This window comes from Syngnathus scovelli, chromosome 5, assembly GCF_024217435.2.
Source record: "Syngnathus scovelli strain Florida chromosome 5, RoL_Ssco_1.2, whole genome shotgun sequence".
NCBI classification, from domain to species: Eukaryota; Metazoa; Chordata; class Actinopteri; order Syngnathiformes; family Syngnathidae; genus Syngnathus; species Syngnathus scovelli.
Genome location: NC_090851.1, coordinates 2,194,720 through 2,216,680, shown reverse-complemented (window position 1 = coordinate 2,216,680; position 21,961 = coordinate 2,194,720). Strand labels below are relative to the sequence as shown.

At 45.6% G+C, this 21,961-nt stretch overlaps 2 protein-coding genes and 1 long non-coding RNA gene across 10 annotated transcripts in view; 2 read left to right on the top strand and 1 right to left on the bottom strand.

Moving 5' to 3' along the window:
• Positions 1-220: 220 nt before the first annotated feature.
• On the top strand, positions 221-7,436 carry mmaa (metabolism of cobalamin associated A). Of its 6 annotated transcripts, none has more exons than XR_007481620.2 (9): positions 225-314; positions 590-940; positions 1,066-1,188; positions 1,308-1,478; positions 1,574-1,659; positions 1,735-1,884; positions 2,251-2,784; positions 2,892-2,970; positions 6,842-7,436. XR_007481620.2 is itself a non-coding variant. In XM_049721803.1 (7 exons), the coding sequence occupies exons 2-7, from the start codon at positions 595-597 to the stop codon at positions 2,539-2,541; spliced, it is 1,167 nt and encodes a 388-aa protein (XP_049577760.1). In that variant the 5' UTR covers positions 221-280; positions 590-594; the 3' UTR covers positions 2,542-2,852. The 6 variants fall into 6 exon arrangements, 4 of the variants coding, with proteins under 4 accessions (XP_049577760.1, XP_049577758.1, XP_049577761.1 ...); XR_007481619.2 differs by having other exon boundaries at positions 2,892-2,981; XM_049721803.1 differs by lacking the exons at positions 2,892-2,970; positions 6,842-7,436 and having other exon boundaries at positions 221-280; positions 2,251-2,852.
• A 7,696-nt stretch (positions 7,437-15,132) lies between these two features.
• Positions 15,133-18,893, top strand: LOC125969581 (uncharacterized). Its single transcript, XR_007481624.2, has 2 exons — positions 15,133-15,252; positions 18,674-18,893. It is a non-coding gene; the product is annotated as an uncharacterized lncRNA (long non-coding RNA).
• znf827 (zinc finger protein 827) overlaps positions 15,243-21,961 on the bottom strand; it is a 38,157-nt gene continuing 31,438 nt past the window's right edge. The window contains exons 10-15 of one of the 3 annotated variants that reach the window (XM_049721797.2): positions 21,521-21,698; positions 20,938-21,104; positions 19,793-20,005; positions 19,554-19,731; positions 18,470-18,522; positions 18,198-18,346 (exon numbers count right to left, since the gene is read on the bottom strand). In XM_049721797.2, the coding sequence (XP_049577754.1) occupies positions 18,474-18,522; positions 19,554-19,731; positions 19,793-20,005; positions 20,938-21,104; positions 21,521-21,698 (785 nt within the window). In that variant the 3' untranslated portion in view covers positions 18,198-18,346; positions 18,470-18,473. Of the gene's footprint in view, positions 18,347-18,469; positions 18,523-19,544; positions 19,732-19,792; positions 20,006-20,937; positions 21,105-21,520; positions 21,699-21,961 lie in introns of all 3 variants that reach the window. The other 2 variants (XR_007481618.2, XM_049721796.2) reach the window with 2 other exon arrangements.

Genomic DNA, 21,961 nt, shown 5'->3' with positions numbered 1-21,961 from the left:
CCGTTTAGCAATTTTGCTGCGAGCTCTTGATTGCCCCTACTAAGATGGCCACCAATTGCGCACGTCGCTTGGTCATGTTGATCGAACGCTGGCATTATACTCGATATACTAGCTATTTATAAAATGTACAATCTATATCATGTTTGATTCTGAATATATGCATAAATTTATTTTATTTATTTCTAATACTGAAAATTATAAAACGACCAAAAAAAAATTGTCGAAGGAGGTACCGACGTCACCGGAAACAGAAAGCGACACTTCCGGAACCAGGAAGCAGGTGAGCCAAACATTTCCACGGAGCTCGACTCGAGGTCAGCGTTATATTGAGTTTATACATTTTAGCCACTAACGAATTTGACATTTTACTAACTAACCGGTAGCAGTCTATGCCACATTGTTGTTACGTTACGTGTGCCGTTTTAAAGCTTGAAAACACAGCTTTCGATAGTTTGTTTATTCATATTGTGACGCCATACATTGCCCGGTAATTCCACTTCATCTTTGCGTGTCGTAAGTACATTTAAAGGCTGTGTGTTCTGTTTAATGTCTGTTTCTCTAGAAACTCACTGACTTCCTTATCTTTTAGATAAAATGAGACTTCTTCACTGCCCGCTCTTCCGCCACATTACTACTACCCACTGTTGCCTTTGTCACCCCAAGACTGTGTCCAAGTCCTTATGCAGACCATGGCGGGCTGTGAGCACAGCCTTGAACCAACACATTAATGACCTCAGCGGGCCCGAGCAGAGGTTGCTGAATAAACTCTACACGGGCCTGATCGGAGGTCAGCGAGCTTCTCTGGCCGAGTCCATCACGTTGGTGGAGACGCAACATCCGCGGAAGAAGGAGTTGGCCCAGGTGCTGCTACAGAGGGTCCTGGCCTACAGGGTGGAGCAGGAGAGCCGCAATGGTGGCAAGCCGGTTGCCTTCAGAGTAGGTTTGTGGCTGCTTTATTTGTCTATTGTGGTATATTGGTACCTCAACTTAAGAGTGACACAGTTCTTCAAGATAAATGCTATTGATATATTTTTATTTATTATGCCTTTTTCTCAATTCTCAAAGGTCTCTCAGGTCCTCCGGGAGCTGGGAAGTCTACGTTCATCGAAGTGGTGGGCAAAATGCTGACGGGACGTGGACATAAAGTGTCAGTGCTGGCAGTTGACCCATCGTCCTGCAGAACAGGAGGTAACGTCTCAGCCTCATATTTCAAAGGCAATAATTGATGAGTTGTCGATTATCGATTGGACTTCTGATTAAAAAGAATGATACGAGTACATTTTATGAAACCACCTTCCTACTTTCAGGTTCCCTCATGGGTGATAAGACCCGCATGACCGAGCTCTCCCGTGACATGAACGCCTTCATCCGGCCGTCACCCACGTCAGGGACGCTCGGCGGCGTCACCAGGACAACCAACGAAGCCGTAGTCCTCTGCGAGGGGGCCGGTTACGACATCGTCCTCGTGGAGACTGTGGGTACGATGTGCAGTCTACAAACAGTCGACACAATCAACTGCTTCTCTGTTTATCTTCCCAGAGTTCACTCAAAATGTACATTTGTTTATTTTCAGGTGTCGGCCAGTCAGAATTTGCAGTGGCGGACATGGTTGACATGTTTGTGTTGCTAATTCCGCCAGCAGGGGGCGACGAACTGCAGGTATTGTCCTAACGTTACCCGGAGCTTGCACTACTCGACAGCATTTACGGAACTAAATGATTGTTCAATATGAAGGGCATCAAGAGGGGCATCATCGAAAGGGCTGACCTGGTGGTCGTGACCAAGTCCGATGGAGACCTAGTGGTACCAGCCAGGAGGATCCAGGCCGAATACACCAGCGCTATGAAGCTGCTCCGGCGGCAGTCCAAGTCCTGGAACCCCAAGGTCAGTGGTGCATATTTGTATTCCGAGTTCACACCCCAAATATTAGGGAAGGGACAGGATGTGGAATTGTCATACGGCCGTCTTATTTGCAAACAAATACAGTGCAGCTCAACCTCTGACTCGCAGTCACATCTCCCCTTTTTGTTGAGAAACTGGTGTTTTTGGTGAAACTAATCCATGTTATGATCTAGTCTTTTGTTCTGTGGTTGTTGCGCAAAACACAATATTCTGCGGGCCTTGAAAAATCATTCAAAATGTTTTAAAGTCGCTGTTGCTAGCGGGAATTCTCACAAGATGCAACACTTTGGCAAAGAATTTTGGTATCAACTTTGATTTCACGCCCCCCACTCCCACTCATATCGTCAGGTGGTCCGCTCGTCCTCGCACAGCATTGAGGGGATCTCGGAGGTCTGGGCCATAATGGAGTCGTACCGGCAGGCCATGTTGGCCAGTGGCGAGTTGCAGGCCCGCCGACGGGCCCAGCAAAAGGTGTGGATGTGGACCTTGATCCAGGAGAACGTCCTGGCCCACTTCAAACATCACCCCGCTGTCCGGGAGGCCCTGCCTCACCTGGAGGAGACTGTCAGCCGGGGGGACATCTCGCCCGGCCTGGCATCCGACCTGCTCCTCAAGGCCTTTCTGTCATCGTCCCCATAGTCAGTGAGGGCTTCGTCCAGTAGAGGGCGCTTGTGCAATGGATGCTTTCAAGACTTGACAGCCTATCCAAATGGAGGATGTGCGTATTTGTAGACTGAAACTTGGACAATCTTACGACACGAATCACTTTTGGGATGAACCTAAACTTCTTTAGGGCTTATCTTAAATACACAACTTGCTCTCCAACAAGGATTTGAGCGACAAAATACACTACTAGGCATGGGTCAAGATTACATTTTGATGGTATGATAACTGTGAGCAAAAATCTTGCACTATCACAGTAATAAAATTGCAGTGTCTATCGAACACAAGCTATTTTACTTTTATTCTATGTATCTTTTTGCCACTAGAGGTCGCCCTAGTTCCACACTCGGATCCCACGTCCTGGAGCCTCCATGACGCCCATCTTCCAGCAATCCTTCTATTTGGGTCAGTCAGAGGTGAAAACATATAATCAATCACTCTTATGCTTTATCCTTGCCTTTCTACAAGCGTTTACCTCGTCTGGAAATTCACAACCAACCCCCCCCCCAACGTCTTGAACGGACTCCTGTGGGTTGACACCGGCGCGCGTTGACCAGGATGCCTGCTGAATGTAGATGGAGTCATTAGACCCGGCAAACCATCTCTGCCATTACCGTGGCACAAAGGCACCTTTTTTTTTTTTTTTTTATTTATTTATTTTTTTTTTTTTAAAAGCCGCTTGTGCAGCTGTGAACCCGCATGTTAAAAGTTAAAGTCCCAATGATCGTCACATGCACATCTGGGTGTGGTGAAATTTGCAGGGAGGCAGCAAGTCGTACTGCCGTTTGTTACGCGTAATTTAGCGGGGCTGTCCCTTCGGCAAGAAGGCGCGTAGCGAGCCTCGGCGCCGGTAATTGGACTTGAGAACTGATTGGGGAGCTTGATTGACCCCCGGTAATGGATTCGAGTGTATAATTATTTGTAGTTATGGTTACGAGATGATATCGAGGTGGACGGCGGTGGCTCACCCCTGCCGCCAACGCTGCCAGCGCTCAATTAATGAAATCCAGCTGCTCGGGCCGCCACGAAAGTCTGCTCGGCTTGGACGCCATCCCAATACTTCCCTTTTGTGCCACTGGCAAGTCTGTCACAATAGTTATTATAAAATCTTGGTTACAAGACATTAAGCTTGATGATGTGTGTCGCCATTACTTTTGAACACCCTGCGGCGTCGCTGGTGGCGGCCCGGCAGCAGTCATGTTAATAACGGCGCTCGTGGTAGCGGGGGGAGCGCCTCCGCAGGACACGAAAGGCAATCACGTCTTAATCCGCAGCTTTAATTGGCGGCCAAGACCCCCGTTCCGCCGATAACCCGGCCGGCGAAACAAACGTTTGGTGAACATTGCGCGTTATTTCACCTCTTTTGGAAAGTCAACCCCTCGAAGCCAGTTACTCCTGGCAACGTGGAATTTGGTAGACATGTTTAGCATGAGTAGATCAGTGGAAAAAGAACAAACATTTTAAATTTGGAGACTTTTGACAGAGGAAACCACCATTTAGGTTGATTTTCGTCCAATCCCAAGAGTCCTTCAAAAGCGAACGTGTCTTTGAGATTTCGTCCGATTGCTCCCAAATTTGAACCTGGTGTATCCGACCGATCCGCCGCACCAAATTGTGAACCATTTTCCTTTTTGTCACTGCTAACATGCCATCAAAAATGAATCCTTGCCAGAAAAGGGGGACTTGTAATCAGTCATCCCGCCAAGGTCAAAGCTTGAGCAAACGTCTGGGAGCTTTGTTTCTGCTACTAAGTCTTGGCAAGCCTTGCTCTCTTCCCGTCATGAGTCCCTTGGAGCCCCCTCCCCCCCCCTTCCTCCTTCGCCATCCCCACCTCCTCTTCCGCTGATGTGCGTGACCCCTCGTTGCCCTCTTGCCAGTCTCTATTATTTCTGGCTGCCCAGTGGCCTGCTTACACTAGTGCCTGTTATGACAGGTAACACTGAGCCATACACTCTCCAGCTAATGTGTGGCTCTGCCTGTCAGCCCCCTCCCAACCTCAGATGGAGTCCAAAGCCACGTTTCAATCAGGCAACATTGTTCATCAGCCAAATGTTGATCTGGTTTACATTTTCTCCGCGACAAAAATTGTGTGCTATCATAACAGCGCGGTTGTCTCGGTGAAGGTGCCGGCTATCGATTAGCGGTCGACTTGCTAATAACCTCGCGCAGCTTGCTGCGCTGACAGGAAATATATCACACAGGAAATATGTGTTTGTCCTCCGAGTCAATTTGCTTTGACCTCTTTTTAAACACGGCGAGATGCAAAGTTGAATTGATTTCAATCATCTCAACCACCTCTGCCGTGCTTGCAACTGTTACAGTTTGCTAAATTTGACCCTCAGCATAACAGGAGGGTTTAAGTTTGCGCTAAGATGGCCTACAGCAGCACCCCCGGAAAAATAAGATAAGGTTCAAGAACCATTTCTTACCAGACCTCACTGAAAGACTCAACAAAAATTTTTTTTTTATTAATCATCAGTTTGAAAAAAAGTGAGGGCTATGCTAGGGCATCTGTCTAGCTAATTGCTCACTATGTTGTCCAGTCGTCCTTTTAGGCCAGAACAAGATGTATCGCCTCGGTAGTCCAAGGCAGGTTGCTCGCATGCCCGGCTCTCAGTTTGATCCCGGGCAGCTGCCAGCAGCGCCGCGAGAAGGGCGCCGGGGCCAGCGTGGGTTTTGTCACAGCCGAGCGACATTTCGGAGGCGCTCTGCCAGGGCGGCGCCGCACATTTCTGTCCTCGCCGGACAAGCCGGGGCAGCGGCGAACGGCAACGGGCAGATGGGCGAGTTGTCTGCGCCAGACGCTCCGAAAGCAGGCGCACCGCTGGCCCCGCCAACTGTCGGCCAGACGTTGGCCTTGGCTGGCACGACTGTGGGGAAGCACAGGTGTCGTCTGTTTGCCGTGTGAACTCCTCTCCTGGAGCTGTAGGGTGATATCTTAAGTACGACGCTGTCGTTTTAACAACTCGAGGCTGGGATTCGCACAGTAGCTGATTTTCACGTAACCAACGAGTTGTCCAAAAAAGCCACGGATGGACGGCGTTTAATTTACGTGAGCGAGCCTCTTCTTCAAATGAGGACGGATGAAGAGATTCCTGATTGGAAGATGGATGGCTGTGCGGCTTTCGCTTTAATTGATGGAAGATGGCTGATTCACTTAACGTTAATGAAATCATTAGAAGGCTCATCAGGCGCAGCAGTGCCGCGTATCCGCCGTAAAACTCGTCTCTTCTGGAGTTTTCTTGGAAGATTTAGGGGGCACGTTGATAAGTAATTCCGTTTGCTTTGTGATTGGCCGCCTTGGGTTGTGTGGTGGGCGGTGGGTGAGGGAGGGGCAGGTCAGCCGGGGGAGTCGGCATTCTACTTCATTAGTCAGCGCGGGAAAATGAGAAGCTTGATTAGTTTGGTCTTGACCTCGTAGTCTTCCCTTAATCTCTCCTGGAAGTTCTTGGGCTGGGCCCAGTCGTCTTGGGGATTTTCCTGCGTGTCATCTACTTGAAGAAATTAAATCCTCCCTCAAATAGATGCCTAGATTTTTCCCATCAACCCATAAATAGTCCACTATAGGTACTAGAAAGGTATTTGTATTGTCTGTCATTGGTGGCTATCACAGAGGTGCGCCATCTATGAACTTTTTTTTTTTTATGAAGTTTTTTTAATTATCGTAGTTCATAAAAAGTGGAGGTTCACCAAACCCAATCAAAGAAATTGTCTTCAAGGGGAGAAAAAGTCACCCGGTGACTCATTCATTTGAACAAAAATGCCTCCATCTTGTCATCAATAAAAAAGTTACTTATTGAGATATGACTTGAAATTGTTTCGTGAGCACGCCTCTAAGTCATAACGCTTTCGTCTCAAGTCATCTATTCCTTTGGAAACGAATAAAAGTGACAAGACGCTGGCTGTAAAATGTTCCCGTCTCAAGCCTCCGTCCCAGGTAGTTGGTTTGCAGTTTTGTTGTTGCTTTTTACAGTTTAAAACTATTTCCTTCTGCCACGTTTATTTAAGGTGTAATTCCATGATCAACCGCTAGAAGGAGCCTTTAACGCTCATGCTGTTGTGTATAAAGCTAATTGCTACTATTCATTTGTATATTTCTTCGTCAAACGAGATTGCCATTTTGTATACACTACAATTATTATATACAGTAATATTAATATACAGTTATTGTATTAAGTCGACCTGGTACTTTTCCACCTAGGTAGTATCGGCAGTAGCTCTCCTTCTGTTGTGTGGACAGCGATTCTCATTTTTCTTGTTTTATATGTCTGAACAGATACTCCAGATAGATGCACCAATATCACACAGGCTCCACAAGGAAATGTGGAATCTTACGGCTCCAGGTCGGCAATTTTGCAGAGTCTCTGTGTGAAAGCAGTGATGGGAGGAAAAAAAAAAAGGAGATAAACACGTGGAAGTGAGCGCGCAGTGGAACAACAACAACAAAAAACGGCGGGAGAGGGTTTGCTGGGAGCTCCCGCCGACGCGAGCTCGTGTCTAAGCAGCTTTCCTCAGTCGGCTGGGTCGCGACGGGTCACAGCGGGATTACACTTTTGGCAAACAAGCGGGAGCTCCTCTCTCTCTGACTCCCCCGTGACGGCACATAACCGTAATAAAGCCACACACCTGCTAACAAAAAAAAAGCTAACGCGCAATCGATCCACGCCGGCCGAGATGCTGTCGAAAAGGCTCCTTTGTGCAGACCTGAGATGAGAAAACTTAGCGGAGAAATTTCTCAATTAGTCACCACCTCTGACCGACAGGATATTGAGTTATAGCTAACAAAAAAACAAAAACAAATTCCATCCATCCATAAATACATTTCTTTTACAAAATAATAAAAATGTAAACTATTTTTTTTCTAAAATTAATTATATAGCCCTTCATTTTCTTTATTTGTGTAATGTCTTACAGATAAATTAATACAAAAATTCTTTATTGATTTATTGTCGATTAATCGAGTCATTGGGTGCAAATGTCCTCATTAGTATTCCATTCACTTGTAAAAAAAAAAAACGTAGAGCTGTCTCAAGAGTCGTCCTCCGTGTAGCTAACACGCATGTTTTTAGAATATGTTGGGACAGCATAGCACCCAAGGTAACACTCGCCTAGCGTGAAAGCTAATGTGAATGGACCCGCTGCAAAGGAAGCAAGCGCTCCTGTCCAAGGTGTTCCATAGCCGCAGGGGCTAACGCTGATGAATGACTCCCTTAATGTCGCCAAACACTTTATCTCTGCTTCATCTGTTTTCATTAGGCAGTGCTGACCTTTGCCTGGCCAGGAACGTGCTCATGTTGGCTCATGAGTGAACGGTTCGTTCAAAAGAACACATCTTTTCAGTGAACGAGACTGAACGAATACCTTCCTCAAGTGATTCGTTCTTTTTTCAGGTAATACGACTTCAACCAGTAGGTGTCGGTAATGCGCATTGAAGCTGGTGCCACCTCGGCGTAAAACAAAACGAAGAAGAAAATGACATCACTTCCCGTTCACCATCAACTGAACGGATCTGTACACTGAGTGTCAAAAGTCCCAATGATCGTGAGCAGCAGGGGGGGCCCCATTTCAACCCCTTACACTGAGTGCCAAGCAGGGAAGAAATGGGTACCATTGTTATAGTCACTGGTATGACTCGGCCGGGGTGTGAACCCACAACCTCCCAATCTCAGGGCGGACACTCTCCTCTTAGGCCACTGAGCTGGTGAACACTTGTATGGTAGTATAACACTTATAGTGGTTTTTAAATAACGTGTATACCTATATACGCCTAAATATTGTTATCCAATATATCTACTGCTATTTCACATTAGATTGCTGGTTTGAAATTTGCTTTTAATATTATTATTTTTAATAACCATTTATGTTAAAACTTGTCTGGCGTCTTATTCCTTGTTTTTATGTTCGCCAATTACAACATAAAAATCAGCTTAATCATGCTTTATATGACAATATGTGTAGGTACACCTTCAATAGGTACACTACACAAGGTTAAAAATAAATAAATAAATAAAGCACAACAAGGTAATTTCTCGCACCTGGGATCGAACCAAGTTCTTACCGAGCAAGAGTTCGAGTCACTAACCAGTCTGCTATTTCGACCGGCAGTCTACAATTGCTTGCACTGTTTTGTACTAGTGATGTGCATGCCAGTTCTCAAGTGAACTGAATCTTTAGAATCGGTTTACTCAAAATATTTGTTCAAAAGAATCGTTCACAAAATCGTTCGCTACACTTTCTTATTTATTTTATTATTTTTTTTACCTCGTGTAGTGTACCAAAATATCCCATAATTATCTGCCTAAATAATTGTGACTAATTTAAAACTATTGTACTTGTTAATACCTACAAAATAACATATTCTAACCGGAGATTGCATTGACCTAATTTTCACATGGTCCTTGTTTACATTTTGCATTTGACACTGACAGCTGTTAAGTGCCACGTTAGGGCTCTTCTTGTGTAAGTTTTATTTTTCTTTTGTTAGTTTAACTTTGGGTACTTCGAAAGTGTCATTTTAAATTGTACTTTGCTAGGTGTTCGTGTACACAACGTGTTGTGATGACATCTGCTGCGGAGTCTTCAGCTAGTCGCGAGCTGCTCGTTGCTCGTGTAACCATAAAACCATACATGTTCCGTGCATTGAGAGCAAGGCTTCCATAGGGTAGTGGTTAGTGCTCTGGGCTTTCACCCCAGCGACATGGGTCGAATCTCAGTGGGACCAAAAATTTTTTCACTGATCTAGTGGCTTGTGAGCTGCTCCATAAAACCATACATGTTCCATGAACTGACAGCAAGGCTTCCATAGGGTAGTGGTTAGTGCTCTGGGCTTTCACCCCAGTAACCCGGGTTCGAATCTCAGTGGGACCAAAAAATTTTTCACTGATCTAGTGGCTTGTGAGCTGCTCCATAAAACCATACATGTTCCATGTACTGACAGCAAGGCTTCCATAGGCTAGTGGTTAGTGCTCTGGGCTTTCACCCCAGCGACATGGGTTCGAATCTCAGTGGGACCAAAAAATTTTTCACTGATCTAGTGGCTTGTGAGCTGCTCCATAAAACCATACATGTTCCATGTACTGACAGCAAGGCTTCCATAGGGTAGTGGTTAGTGCTCTGGGCTTTCACCCCAGCGACCCGGGTTCGAATCTCAGTGGGACCAAAAAACATTGCTAGTGTAACCATATAATGATACACTTCCTTTGAGCTAGGGTTAGGGTTAGTTGTAGGGCTAGGGTTAGAGTTAGTGCGAGGGTCGGGGTTAGGGTTAGAGTTAGTGCGAGGGTCGGGGCTAAGGCTAGGGTTAGAGGTAGGGCTAGGGTTAGAGTTAGTGCGAGCGTCGGGGCTAGGGCTAGGGTTAGGGTTAGAGGTGGGGTTCGAGGTAGGGTTGGGGTTCGAGGTAGGGTGAGAGGTAGGGGTAGTGTTCGAGGTAGGGTTAGGGTTAGAGGTGGGGGTAGAGGTAGGGGTAGGGTTAGAGGTAGGGTTAGGGTTAGAGGTGGGGTTAGGGTTAGAGGTGGGGTTAGAGGTAGGGTTAGGGTTAGAGGTAGGGTTAGGGTTCGAGGTAGGGTTAGAGGTAGAGGTTAGTGTTAGAGGTGGGGTTAGAATTAGGGTTAGGGTTAGAGGTAGGGTTAGGGTTAGAGGTAGGGTTAGGGTTCGAGGTAGGGTTAGAGGTAGGGTTAGGGTTAGAGGTGGGGTTAGGGTTAGAGGTGGGGTTAGAGGTAGGGTTAGGGTTAGAGGTGGGGTTAGAGGTAGGGTTAGGGTTAAAGGTAGGGTTAGGGTTAAAGGTAGGGTTAGGGTTCGAGGTAGGGTTCGAGGTAGGGTTAGAGGTAGGGTTAGGGTTCGAGGTAGGGTTAGAGGTAGGGTTAGGGTTAGAGGTGGGGTTAGAGGTAGAGGTTAGTGTTAGAGGTGGGGTTAGAATTAGGGTTAGGGTTAGAGGTAGGGTTAGGGGTAGAGGTAGGGTTAGGGTTAGAGGTAGGGTTAGGGTTAGAGGTAGGGTTAGGGTTCGAGGTAGGGTTAGAGGTAGGGTTAGGGTTCGAGGTGGGGTTAGAGGTAGAGGTAGGGTTAGAGGTAGGGTTACAGGTAGGGTTAGGGTTAGAGGTGGGGTTAGAGGTAGAGGTAGGGTTAGAGGTAGGGTTCGAGGTAGGGTTAGGGTTAGAGGTAGGGTTAGGGTTAGAGGTGGGGTTAGAGTTAGAGGTAGGGTTAGGGTTAGAGGTAGGGTTAGAGGTAGGGTTAGAGGTAGGGTTAGGGTAAGAGCTAGGGTTAGGGTTTGGAGCTAGGGTAAGGGTTAGGCTTAGACCTAGGGTTAGAGCTAGGGTTAGGATTAGGGTTCCTTTTTTTTTTTTTTTTTTTTTTTTTTTTTTTTTTCCAAAAAAAACTACCACACACGGTATTTAAAAAAAAAAAAAAACAAAACGGTAGTTTAACTACGGTGCATGGTAGTTTAACTACCGTGTATGGTAGTTTTTTTTTTTTTTTCACAAAAAAAAAAAAAAAAAAAAAAAAAAAAAAAAAAAAAAAAAAAACGGTAGTTTAACTACCGTGTATGGTAGTTTAACTACCGTGTATGGTAGGTTTTTTTTTTTTTTTTTTTTTTTTTCACAAAAAAAAAAAAAAACGGTAGTTTAACTACCGTGTATGGTAGTTTAACTACCGTGTATGGTAGTTTTTTTTTTTTTCACAAAAAAAAAAAACAAAACAAAAAAAAAAAAAAACGGTAGTTTAACTACCGTGTATGGTAGTTTAACTACCGTGTATGGTAGTTTTTTTTTTTTTCACAAAAACTACCTTTTTTTTTTTTTTTTTTTTTGGTGAAAAAAAAAAAAACTACCATACACGGTAGTTAAACTACCATACACGGTAGTTAAACTACCGTTTTTTTTTTTTTTTGTGAAAAAAAAAAAAAAAAAAAAAAAAAAAAACTACCATACACGGTAGTTAAACTACCATACACGGTAGTTAAACTACCATACACGGTAGTTAAACTACCGTTTTTTTTTTTTTTTTTTTTTTTTTTTTTTTTGTGAAAAAAAAACAAAAAAAAAACTACCATACACGGTAGTTAAACTACCATACACGGTAGTTAAACTACCGTTTTTTTTTTTTTTTTTTTTTTTTTTTTGTGAAAAAAAAAAAAAAAAACTACCATACACGGTAGTTAAACTACCATACACGGTAGTTAAACTACCGTTTTTTTTTTTTTTTTTTTTTTTTAAATACCGTGTGTGGTAGTTTTTTTTGGAAAAAAAAAAAAAAGGAACCCTAATCCTAACCCTAGCTCTAACCCTAGGTCTAAGCCTAACCCTTACCCTAGCTCCAAACCCTAACCCTAGCTCTTACCCTAACCCTACCTCTAACCCTACCTCTAACCCTAACCCTACCTCTAACTCTAACCCCACCTCTAACCCTAACCCTACCTCGAACCCTACCTCTAACCCTACCTCTACCTCTAACCCCACCTCTAACCCTAACCCTACCTGTAACCCTACCTCTAACCCTACCTCTACCTCTAACCCCACCTCTAACCCTAACCCTACCTCTAACCCTAACCCTACCTTTAACCCTAACCCTACCTCTACCCCTACCTCTACCTCTAACCCTAACCCTACCTCTAACCCTAACCCTACCTCTAACCCCACCTCTAACCCTAACCCTAACCCTACCTCTAACCCTAACCCTACCTCGAACCCTACCTCTAACCCTACCTCTAACCCTACCTCTAACCCTACCTCTAACCCTACCTCTAACCCTACCTCTACCTCTAACCCCACCTCTAACCCTACCTCTAACCCTACCTCTACCTCTAACCCCACCTCTAACCCTAACCCTACCTCTAACCCTACCTCTAACCCTAACCCTACCTCTAACCCTAACCCTACCTCTAACCCTAACCCTACCTCTAACCCTACCTCTAACCCTACCCCGAACCCCACCTCTAACCCTAATCCTAGCCCTAACCCCGACGCTCGCACTAACTCTAACCCTAGCCCTAACCCTACCTCTAACCCTAACCCTAGCCCTAGCCCCGACGCTCGCACTAACTCTAACCCTAACCCCGACCCTCGCACTAACTCTAACCCTAACCCCGACCCTCGCACTAACTCTAACCCTAGCCCTACCTCTAACCCTAGCTCTAAGGAAGTGTATCGTTATATGGTTACACTAGCAATTTTTTTAGTCCCACTGAGATTCGAACCCGGGTCGCTGGGGTGAAAGCCCAGAGCACTAACCACTACCCTATGGAAGCCTTGCTGTCAGTACATGGAACATGTATGGTTTTATGGAGCAGCTCACAAGCCACTAGATCAGTGAAAATTTTTTTGGTCCCACTGAGATTCGAACCCATGTCGCTGGGGTGAAAGCCCAGAGCACTAACCACTACCCTATGGAAGCCTTGCTCTCAGTGCACGGAACATGTACGGTTTTATGGAGCAGCTCACAAGAAGACTAGATCAGTGAAAAGTTTTTTGGTCCCACTGAGATTCGAACCCGGGTCGCTGGGGCGAAAGCCCAGAGCACTAACCACTAGCCTATGGAAGCCTTGCTGTCAGTACATGGAACATGTATGGTTTTATGGAGCAGCTCACAAGCCACTAGATCAGTGAAAAATTTTTTGGTCCCACTGAGATTCGAACCCGGGTCACTGGGGTGAAAGCCCAGAGCACTAACCACTACCCTATGGAAGCCTTGCTCTCAGTGCACGGAACATGTACGGTTTTATGGAGCAGCTCACAAGAAGACTAGATCAGTGAAAAGTTTTTGGGTCCCACTGAGATTCGAACCCGGGTCGCTGGGGCGAAAGCCCAGAGCACTAACCACTAGCCTATGGAAGCCTTGCTGTCAGTACATGGAACATGTATGGTTTTATGGAGCAGCTCACAAGCCACTAGATCAGTGAAAAATTTTTTGGTCCCACTGAGATTCGAACCCGGGTCACTGGGGTGAAAGCCCAGAGCACTAACCACTACCCTATGGAAGCCTTGCTCTCAAGGAACATATATGGTTTTATGGAGCAGCTCACAAGCGACTAGATCAGTGAAAAATTTTTTGGTCCCACTGAGATTCGAACCCAGGTCGCTGGGGTGAAAGCCCAGAGGACTGACCACTACCCTATGGAAGCCTTGCTCTCAGTGGATGGAACATGTATGGTTTTATGGAGCAGCTCACAAGAAGACTAGATCAGTGAAAAAATTTTTGGTCCAACTGAGATTCGAACCCAGGTCGCTGGGGTGAAAGCCCAGAGGACTAACCACTACCCTATGGAAGCCTTGCTCTCAAGGAACATATATGGTTTTATGGAGCAGCTCACAAGCGACTAGATCAGTGAAAAATTTTTTGGTCCCACTGAGATTCGAACCCATGTCTCTGGGGTGAAAGCCCAGAGCACTAACCACTACCCTATGGAAGCCTTGCTCTCAGTCCACGGAACATGTATGGTTTTATGGTTACACGAGCAACGAGCAGCTCGCGACTAGCTGAAGACTCCGCAGCAGATGTCATCACAACACGTTGTGTACACGAACACCTAGCAAAGTACAATTTAAAATGACCGTGTAAAAATTAGGTCAATGCAATCTCCGGTTAGAATATGTTATTTTGTAGGTATTAACAAGTAGAATAGTTTTAAATTAGTCACAATTATTTAGGCAGATAATTATGGGATATTTTGGTACACTACACGAGGTAAAAAAAATAATAAAATAAATAAATAAGAAAGTGTAGCGAAGGATCTGGTGAACGATGCTTTTGAACAAATATTTTGAGTGAACCGATTCTAAAGATTCAGTTCACTTGAGAACTGGAATGCACATCACTAGTACAAAACAGTGCAAGCAATTGTAGACTGCCGGTCGAAATAGCAGACTGGTTAGTGCTCTTGCTCGGTAAGAATTTGGTTCGATCCCAGGTGCGAGGAAATGCTTTTGTTGTGCAATTAACCCTTTATTTATTTATTCTTTTTTTTTAACGTCGTGTAGTGTACCTACACATATTGTCATATAAAGCAGTTAACCAAATGTCTGATTTTTATGTTTTAATTGGCGAATATAAAAACAAGGAATAAGACGCCAGACAAGTTTTAACATAAATGTTTATTAAAAATAATAATATTAAAAGCACATTTCAAACCAGCAATCTAATGTGAAATTGCAGTAGATATATTGGATAACAATATTTAGGCGTATGTAGGTATAGACGTTATTTAAAAACGACTATAAGTGTTATACTACGATACAAGTGTTTACCAGCTCAGTGGCCTGAGAGGAGAGTGTCCGCCCTGAGATTGGGAGGTGGTGGGTTCAAACCCCTGCCGAGTCATACCAGTGACTATAACAATGGTACCCATTTCTTCCCTGCTTGGCACTCAGTGTAAGGGGTTGAAATGGGGCCCCCCCTGCTGCTCACGATCATTGGGGCTTTTGGCACTTAGTGTAAGGCAGGGGTGTCCAAGTCCAGTCCTCGAGGGCCGCATTCCTCCATGTTTTCCAAGTTTCCCTCGTTAAACACACCTGATTGATGATCTTTTCATCCTCACGTTCTGCAGGAGCCTGATCATTGAATCAGGTGTGTTTAACGAGGGAAACTTGGAAAACATGGAGGAATGCGGTCCTCGAGGACTGGACTTGGACACCCTTGTTGTAGGATGTCAAGAAAGTGTGATAAAACAAAAGACAAGACAATAGGACAATACTTGATGTAAGCTTTACTTTGAAATCCTGTTACATTTAGATCCGGCATGTTGAACATAAAAAGAATACCAAAGAAAACAAATACAAAAAAAAAAGTACAAATGATCTATTTACCAGTTATCGTCACAACCCTGTACAGCCTTAACCATGGAGTAATAATAATAATAATCAGGTATAAAAAAAAAAAGCTTTGTACAGCATATACCAATTGTTACCAAAGCAGATGCGGTGGGTTGAGCCTTTTTTTTTTGTCTCGATCGTAAAAACGCTGCTAACCAAGAAGATGCTAACTCAGGGACTGAATGCTGCGATGTCATGCTAACAGCAGGGGAGTGCAAAGTAAGCAAACCAAAATTGATGAGGCAATGCTCAAAGAAATACTTATTATTATTATTACTGTGGTTTTTTTAAGGGGGGGGGGGGGGGGGGGGGGCGGGGGGGACTTGACTGAATTGCAACTAGCGGCTAAAAATAAATGACACTGATAGAGAGTTGGCAAAAGAAAACAGGACGTGACGGATTGCATCCTAACATCACGTCCTGCGGCTACGTACGTTTTGGTCGAAAACATTTCTCTCGTCCAATCTGGCATAATTTAAAGTAGAAAATAAAGCAAAACAAACGATTGTAAATGGACAAAAAAAAGGAAGAGGAGGATTCCCTTTAAAGACAAGGGATCGAGGCTTTGAAGGCCACATGATGATGTCCAGTAAAAACATGTAACTCCATATTTTAAGATATTTGGGGATTTTTTTTCTCCTTTTGAATTTATAACTTTTGTCCATTAAAAAAATTGCTGATAGCTTTTATCAATTTTTGAAAACATCTATTTTTTTAGTATGTTAATGATCAAATTTAAAATCACAAAATGTGGAGATACATGTTTTCACTCAGCAACGAGTAACTTAACTGCTAAAGCTTTTCAAAAAATCAAATTGAATATTTAAATAAAAAGCTCTGCCGCCCTATTCTAGTCAGAACACGTCTATCGAGTCTCATTGTGAAATAAAAGTGCAGCGTTGTGCAAAAGAAACAAAACCCACAAATTTAGCCTGGGGTCCCTTTTAGCTCCCAGGATGAGCTTTATCTGTGACTCTCTGATTCACACAATTTAATGATAGTATCCACATGGGCGGAGCTTAATGGTGTCTTGATTGACTTGTTTTCTTTGCAAGCACATTTGAAGCTTTTTTTTTTTTCTTAGACGTGTTAACGAATGTAAGTGCAAAGTTGATGTTTTAAGGGATGGGGCGTATTTGTGACTAGGCATGATAGTCGATTACAGGGGGTCTTCGGTTTACAACAGTTCAGACATTCTTTCCTGATAGCCTTCGCTGTGTTCAGACTTGCTTACAAATTCGGGTTTTGTCACTGCGTACCAATACAAAATTGAAGGTCCTTGGATGTTTGGAGGCACGCTTAGTTAGTGGCGTACTTAATGTTTATCATTTGAAGGTTTTACGTTCTGATTGAGGCAGAAATAGAGTGCGATACTTGACTGTGATGTCAGCTCATCCCTATCTATCATTATTATGGCATTGCAACAGGAGTTCAGAACACTTGAAGAAAAAAAAAGACAAGATTGTTAAATTCTGATTGAATTATGCCCATCCCGTAGTTAATGTGTCTGCTGGAACTGGATCTGTGGATGTTAGTAAAAATGTATTCCATGACAAAGGCTCAGTAAAAAGAAACAGAAAAAGTAAAAAAGGCATTTTTCCATCTGTTTACCAGCCCGTCCGTCCCTGTTCACACTTTTTTACATCAACAAAAATACATTCATTCAAGTCATTTTGGAACTTTTTTTTTTCTAGTTATTTAGCTTCTTTTTTGTACATAAAAATTACAAAAGCTTCAAAAAGCACCATTTGAATCGGCTCTGCGGCGACCAACCAAACTCCAGCCGGCCGCCTCTGCTAACCCGTTAGCACGGTATAGATAATTTTATCGTTGGGGATCGGGTTAGTGCAAAAATGATCTTCAATCGGGATGTCAAATTTTTCGTTTTCATTCTCATAGCTTAGCAGAAAAAAGAAGTGACGTCAGGCAGCAGCTAAGCACAACATGGTTTGACCATCGTACAAAAGAAAATGAAAAAAAATTAAAAAAGATGGACCAGGGGCTACAAAACTATGTACAAGATTGATAAATAAGTGCGCGGTTTGAGGCGTCTGCTTTGGAAACGAGCCTTTGTCCGTTTCATTGGTTCCGTCTGTGTTGCACCCCACCAAAAACTCAATGTCAGCTTCCTAAGCTAGCTTGAAACACAGAAAGAGGCATGCTATCTCGATGCAGCTTGAAAACGAGCTGGAGCTAAGCGCTCGTCCAAAATCAAATTCAATCAACTTGGGAGAAGAAAAAAAAAAAGCAGCTTTTGGATATAAATGTTTTTTTTTTCTGTTAGCATGTACAACTCTTAGAAATGTTTGTGGTGGTCTGATTGAAAAGAAAAGGCAAGTCAAACAGTCTCAGCCCTCTCCGTGAGTCCCAGGTAGGCCATGAAGGAGTGTTTGTGGGAGGCTGGAGAGGGGGCGACGGCGGGGAGGGGCGGGGGGTGGAATGTGAAACTCTGGGTGAACAGGGTGGTGAGGGGGATCAGGTGCGCCCGCTCGCAGTTCCTGTACGGGTCCGTGTCGCCGCCCGACGGGGGCCGGGCTAGGCGAGGCCCGCCGCCGAGGGTGCGGGTCAAGGCGACGGAGCGCAGCGCCCGGGACGCGGCGAGTCGGCCCGGTGTCTCCCGGCCCGCCCCGCCGCCTCCTTCCTCCGCTGGGGGGGCGGGCGGTGCGTGCTTGAGCCTCTTGTGCAGGTTGAGGTTGTCCTTGCGCTTGCAGCGGTACGGACAGCGGTCGCAGTGGAACGGCCGCTCGCCCGTGTGCACGCGCACGTGCTCGATGAGCTTGTTGGCCGTCTTGGACAGGTAGCCGCAGCGCTCGCAGCGGTAGTGGTTGCCCAGGCGGTGGGCGCGCGCGTGGGCCTCCAGGGAGAGGCGGTCGGGCCACAGTCCCTGGCAGATGCGACAGCGGTGCTCCGTCTGGAGGTGCGTCTTCAGGTGGCACTCCATGGCCGCCGGACGACCGCTGGAGTAGATGCAGAAGGGGCACCTGCAAGAAAGGGGGAGGGATGCACACGAGAACAGTTGAAGGCGGCGCGACCACCGGAGACGTCGACGGAAATCGATAGTGATGGACAGGAGGGGCGTGGGTGAGGAATGTAGCGGCACTTACATTTTTAAATAGCACCTTTCATCTGCTCTGGGCCCCAAAGCGCCTCACAAACCCTGCAGAACAGAATCACAGGGTTTTTCCCGCGTATGAAATTTAGAGGCAGCCATCTCCGCCTACTTTCAGTCCGCCTCCGGTTCGAAAACAGAACATATCTTACTATTTGATCGAACTGGCACTAAATTGGGTTGTCATTTTTAACTGCAGGTGGGAGCTGCTCCAAAGAAGACCGCCAAGAGCAAGATGACAATGATGAAGATAGAGGAAAATTGCAATAAAAAGAAGACAGTGAAGAGGAAAAAGATCATTTATATTAAAAGAAAAAAATAAAGCCTTGCTATACATGGTCATTTAAAAAAAAAGCTGTACTTTGTTTTGTTTTTTTCTTCTTTCAAATGATAACCTTACCACAGAGGGTTTTTTTTTTTTAAATAAAAAGAATTGCTATACATGGAGTGTCTTTTTAAATTAAAAAAAAACATTTAAAAAGCATTGCCTTACATGGAGTGCCCTGAGGCAACCCACACTGGAATGGGAAGATCATGCAAATTCCATACAGAAAGGCCACAACCAGACTCAAACCCACAACCTCCGTGCTGGGAGGTAGACCTGCAAACCAGTCGACCACTATTCCGCCGCTATCCATTGTTATTTTAAAAGCCTTACTATACATGGGAATTTGTTTTAAAAGCCTGTTATACGGTCATTAAAAAAATTAAAAAAAACATTCCGTTAGCGTTCAAAAGCTCTCTTAACGATCCCTTCCATAGTAGGTCAACATATTGGTATGGTAACACATTGTTCCCACTTTTAGCATTTAGCACGGATTAGATGGCGCAATGGTTAGAGCAGATAGTTCATAAGAGTCCCTAATTAAATAAATACTGAGTGTCATTATCCTGTGGGCTCCCCCTACTGGTGTAAAGCATCATTGACATGTTTGTACTGCACACGATTGTGAATAGCAATTAGCATTGATGCTAGCTTAGTAGCTTTGTTCATGAGTTCAAACGTGTGTGTGATGAGTGAGGGAGGGGGGAGGACGGGCGGAGTTTAGGAAAGGTGTGACTGTACTTGCTTTCCTTACTTGAGTCCTCCGGTGGGGACGCTGTGACACTTCTTGTGCTCCAGCAGTTGCTCGGGCGTCTTCAGGAACTTGTGGCACACGTCGCACTCGAACATGCGGGTGATGAGGTGGATCTGCAGGTGGCGCTCATACATGCTGCGGGTCTTGCACACAAACGTGCAGAACACACACTCGAAGCCTGAGCACAGCGATGTCAAAGTTAGCGAGTGTGACTGCTGACAATTCAGACTTTCTTTTACCTTTATCGGATTTGTCCTCCGAGCCCGAGCGGCTCCCGGAGCTGGATTGGCTGCCGGCGGAAGAGGGCGGGGCTAGGAGACTTTTGAGTTCTTCGCCGCCGCTGCCGCCGTGGGTGAGGTCGCCGCCCTCCGAGCTGTTGAGCGAGTCGCTGAGCGCCGAGAGGGAGGACGACGTGCTCTTGGTTTCGCTCAGGGGACTCCTCGAGTTCAGGCCTGGAAGAGATGACAGTCAGATCAGAAAACTTAGCAACAAAGATGCCGATGATTTGGAGTCGTCAGATGGTACCAAAATGAACCCTGCAAAATATGCGACTTGGCTCAAAGGTTGGGAAGGCTGCAGTAGGAGAGGATAAAAAAAACTGTCATTGTGCTGAGCGTTTTATTGTAGCATCCACAACGTCGTTGTCATCCGACAGCGACCCGTAGCCATAACCTCACATTTATCCGTTATGTAGACACACACACACACACATGTGATTGAGGCCCCCGCTTTGCTGGCAGACCAATCACGAAGCAGCATGCTATTATCGATCCACATCTTTCATTCACCAGGAAGCGAGAGCGAGGGAATTAGAAGTGTGGGGGGGAGGCGCGGAGGAACAGAGAGGGTCACGGCCAAAGATGGCGGAGGCGCGCCTCAACAAAGGGTTTTTGCCAAAGACGTCAGACATGGGGAAGTGGTCCGCCTTCCCCGCTGAGTCGGGTGGCGTACGCTTGAGTTTGGACTCGGCGGGGGATCGAGCTCCTTGAACTGCAGACGCGGCGCTGAGCTCGGCCGTTTGGATCCACGCACGTAGGCGACGTGGCGCAAACGAGTAGAAGGGGGCGTGAAAATCAAGATTTGCACTCGCCGTCGCTGCACGTCCAGATGGATCGTGATTTCAAAACTGGACAGATGGGCCAAGTCACTAGTAAATATATTAAAAACTATATATATATTTTTTTTAATTACTTATTATTTTATACATAAGAAATAGTTACCACTCATGTTTTATTGTCCAAAATCGTCAATTTCATATCGCTGTATGGATTTTGAATTGCACAGCGCCACCTAGCACCACCAAAAGAGCTGTTTTCGTCGACACCGGCAAAATCACCCGACAGACGTTTTGAAGTTTGGGGTACAGGATTTGAAATAGATGTACCTGCGTGGCCGGTGCTTATGTGACTCTTCATGTCGCCTTCCTCCATGCACACAAAGTCGCAGACGCTGCAGCAGAGCGAGAACATCCACTGCTCCTTGTCCACATGGAGCGACATGTGGCCCACGAACTGGGCGTTGAGCTCCGTCTGGAAGCCGCAAACGTGGCAGCTGCGAGAGAAGAGCGAGAGGGAGACGCCACGTGTCAAGCCAAGCCAGCGCGCATTTGCTAAGTGGCACAGCTTGGCTTCTTTTTGAGAGCTTCCATGCAGATCAGGCCAACGATGGATTCGGCAGAAATCACTTCACTTGGAAAAAGCCAGTCACGACACCTGCCTTTATGCTAAGCTATGCTTAAGTCTCTTGGAAATAGATAAGTGAGCACAACGTGTACCGATGGCTAAATTATTTTAGTCCTGACAAATCGAGCACTTTATTAATTGGTTTACAGCCAGATCATAAGGATTAAGATCTTTTCGTTTGAATGTTTTGAGCCAAATTTTGCACAGCGTCTTCCAACACAGCACTCAATTTTCTATCATTTATTGTTAAATAAGTCAAGAGGCCTAACGGCTGTTGATGATCACCTGTAATAGTAGGCGCAGTTCTTGCGCTCGGCGCCGTCGTTGACGGCGGCGACGGCGCTGACGATCTGCTCGGCGTCCGTGTTGACCAGCTTGACGGAGTGGATGGTCAGGTGCTGATTGAGGTTGGCCCTGCACTTGGCGGCGTAGGGGCACAGATGACACTTGTACTTCCTCTCCTCTGCCGTGACAACATACACAAAACCTTGTGTCATGGATTAACATAGCGGCAGGCACATGATTGCTTTGTTGAAGCACGGACACACTCCGTTTGCCCGAAGGACACCAAGCCAGGCAACCTTTATGTCGCTGGGAGACCAAAAAGACCACCATGGTGACATATGCCCCGACTTCTGCTCTCTGTGGTGCGGCCAAGCTGCTCGCAGCCAACACACTCAGATGGTGTGTGTGTGTCCAATTGTGTCGGAGGGCATTCTCGACATG

What these genes read in the sequence shown, in the direction of transcription:
- mmaa (XM_049721803.1), top strand. Translation starts at nt 595, where the DNA reads ATGAGACTTCTTCACTGCCCGCTCTTCCGCCACATTACTACTACCCAC. An exon ending in GCCGGTTGCCTTCAGAGTAG is followed by an intron (nt 941 to 1,065) that starts GTTTGTGGCTGC and finishes CAATTCTCAAAG; the next exon opens with GTCTCTCAGGTCCTCCGGGA. An exon ending in CCAAGTCCTGGAACCCCAAG is followed by an intron (nt 1,885 to 2,250) that starts GTCAGTGGTGCA and finishes TCATATCGTCAG; the next exon opens with GTGGTCCGCTCGTCCTCGCA.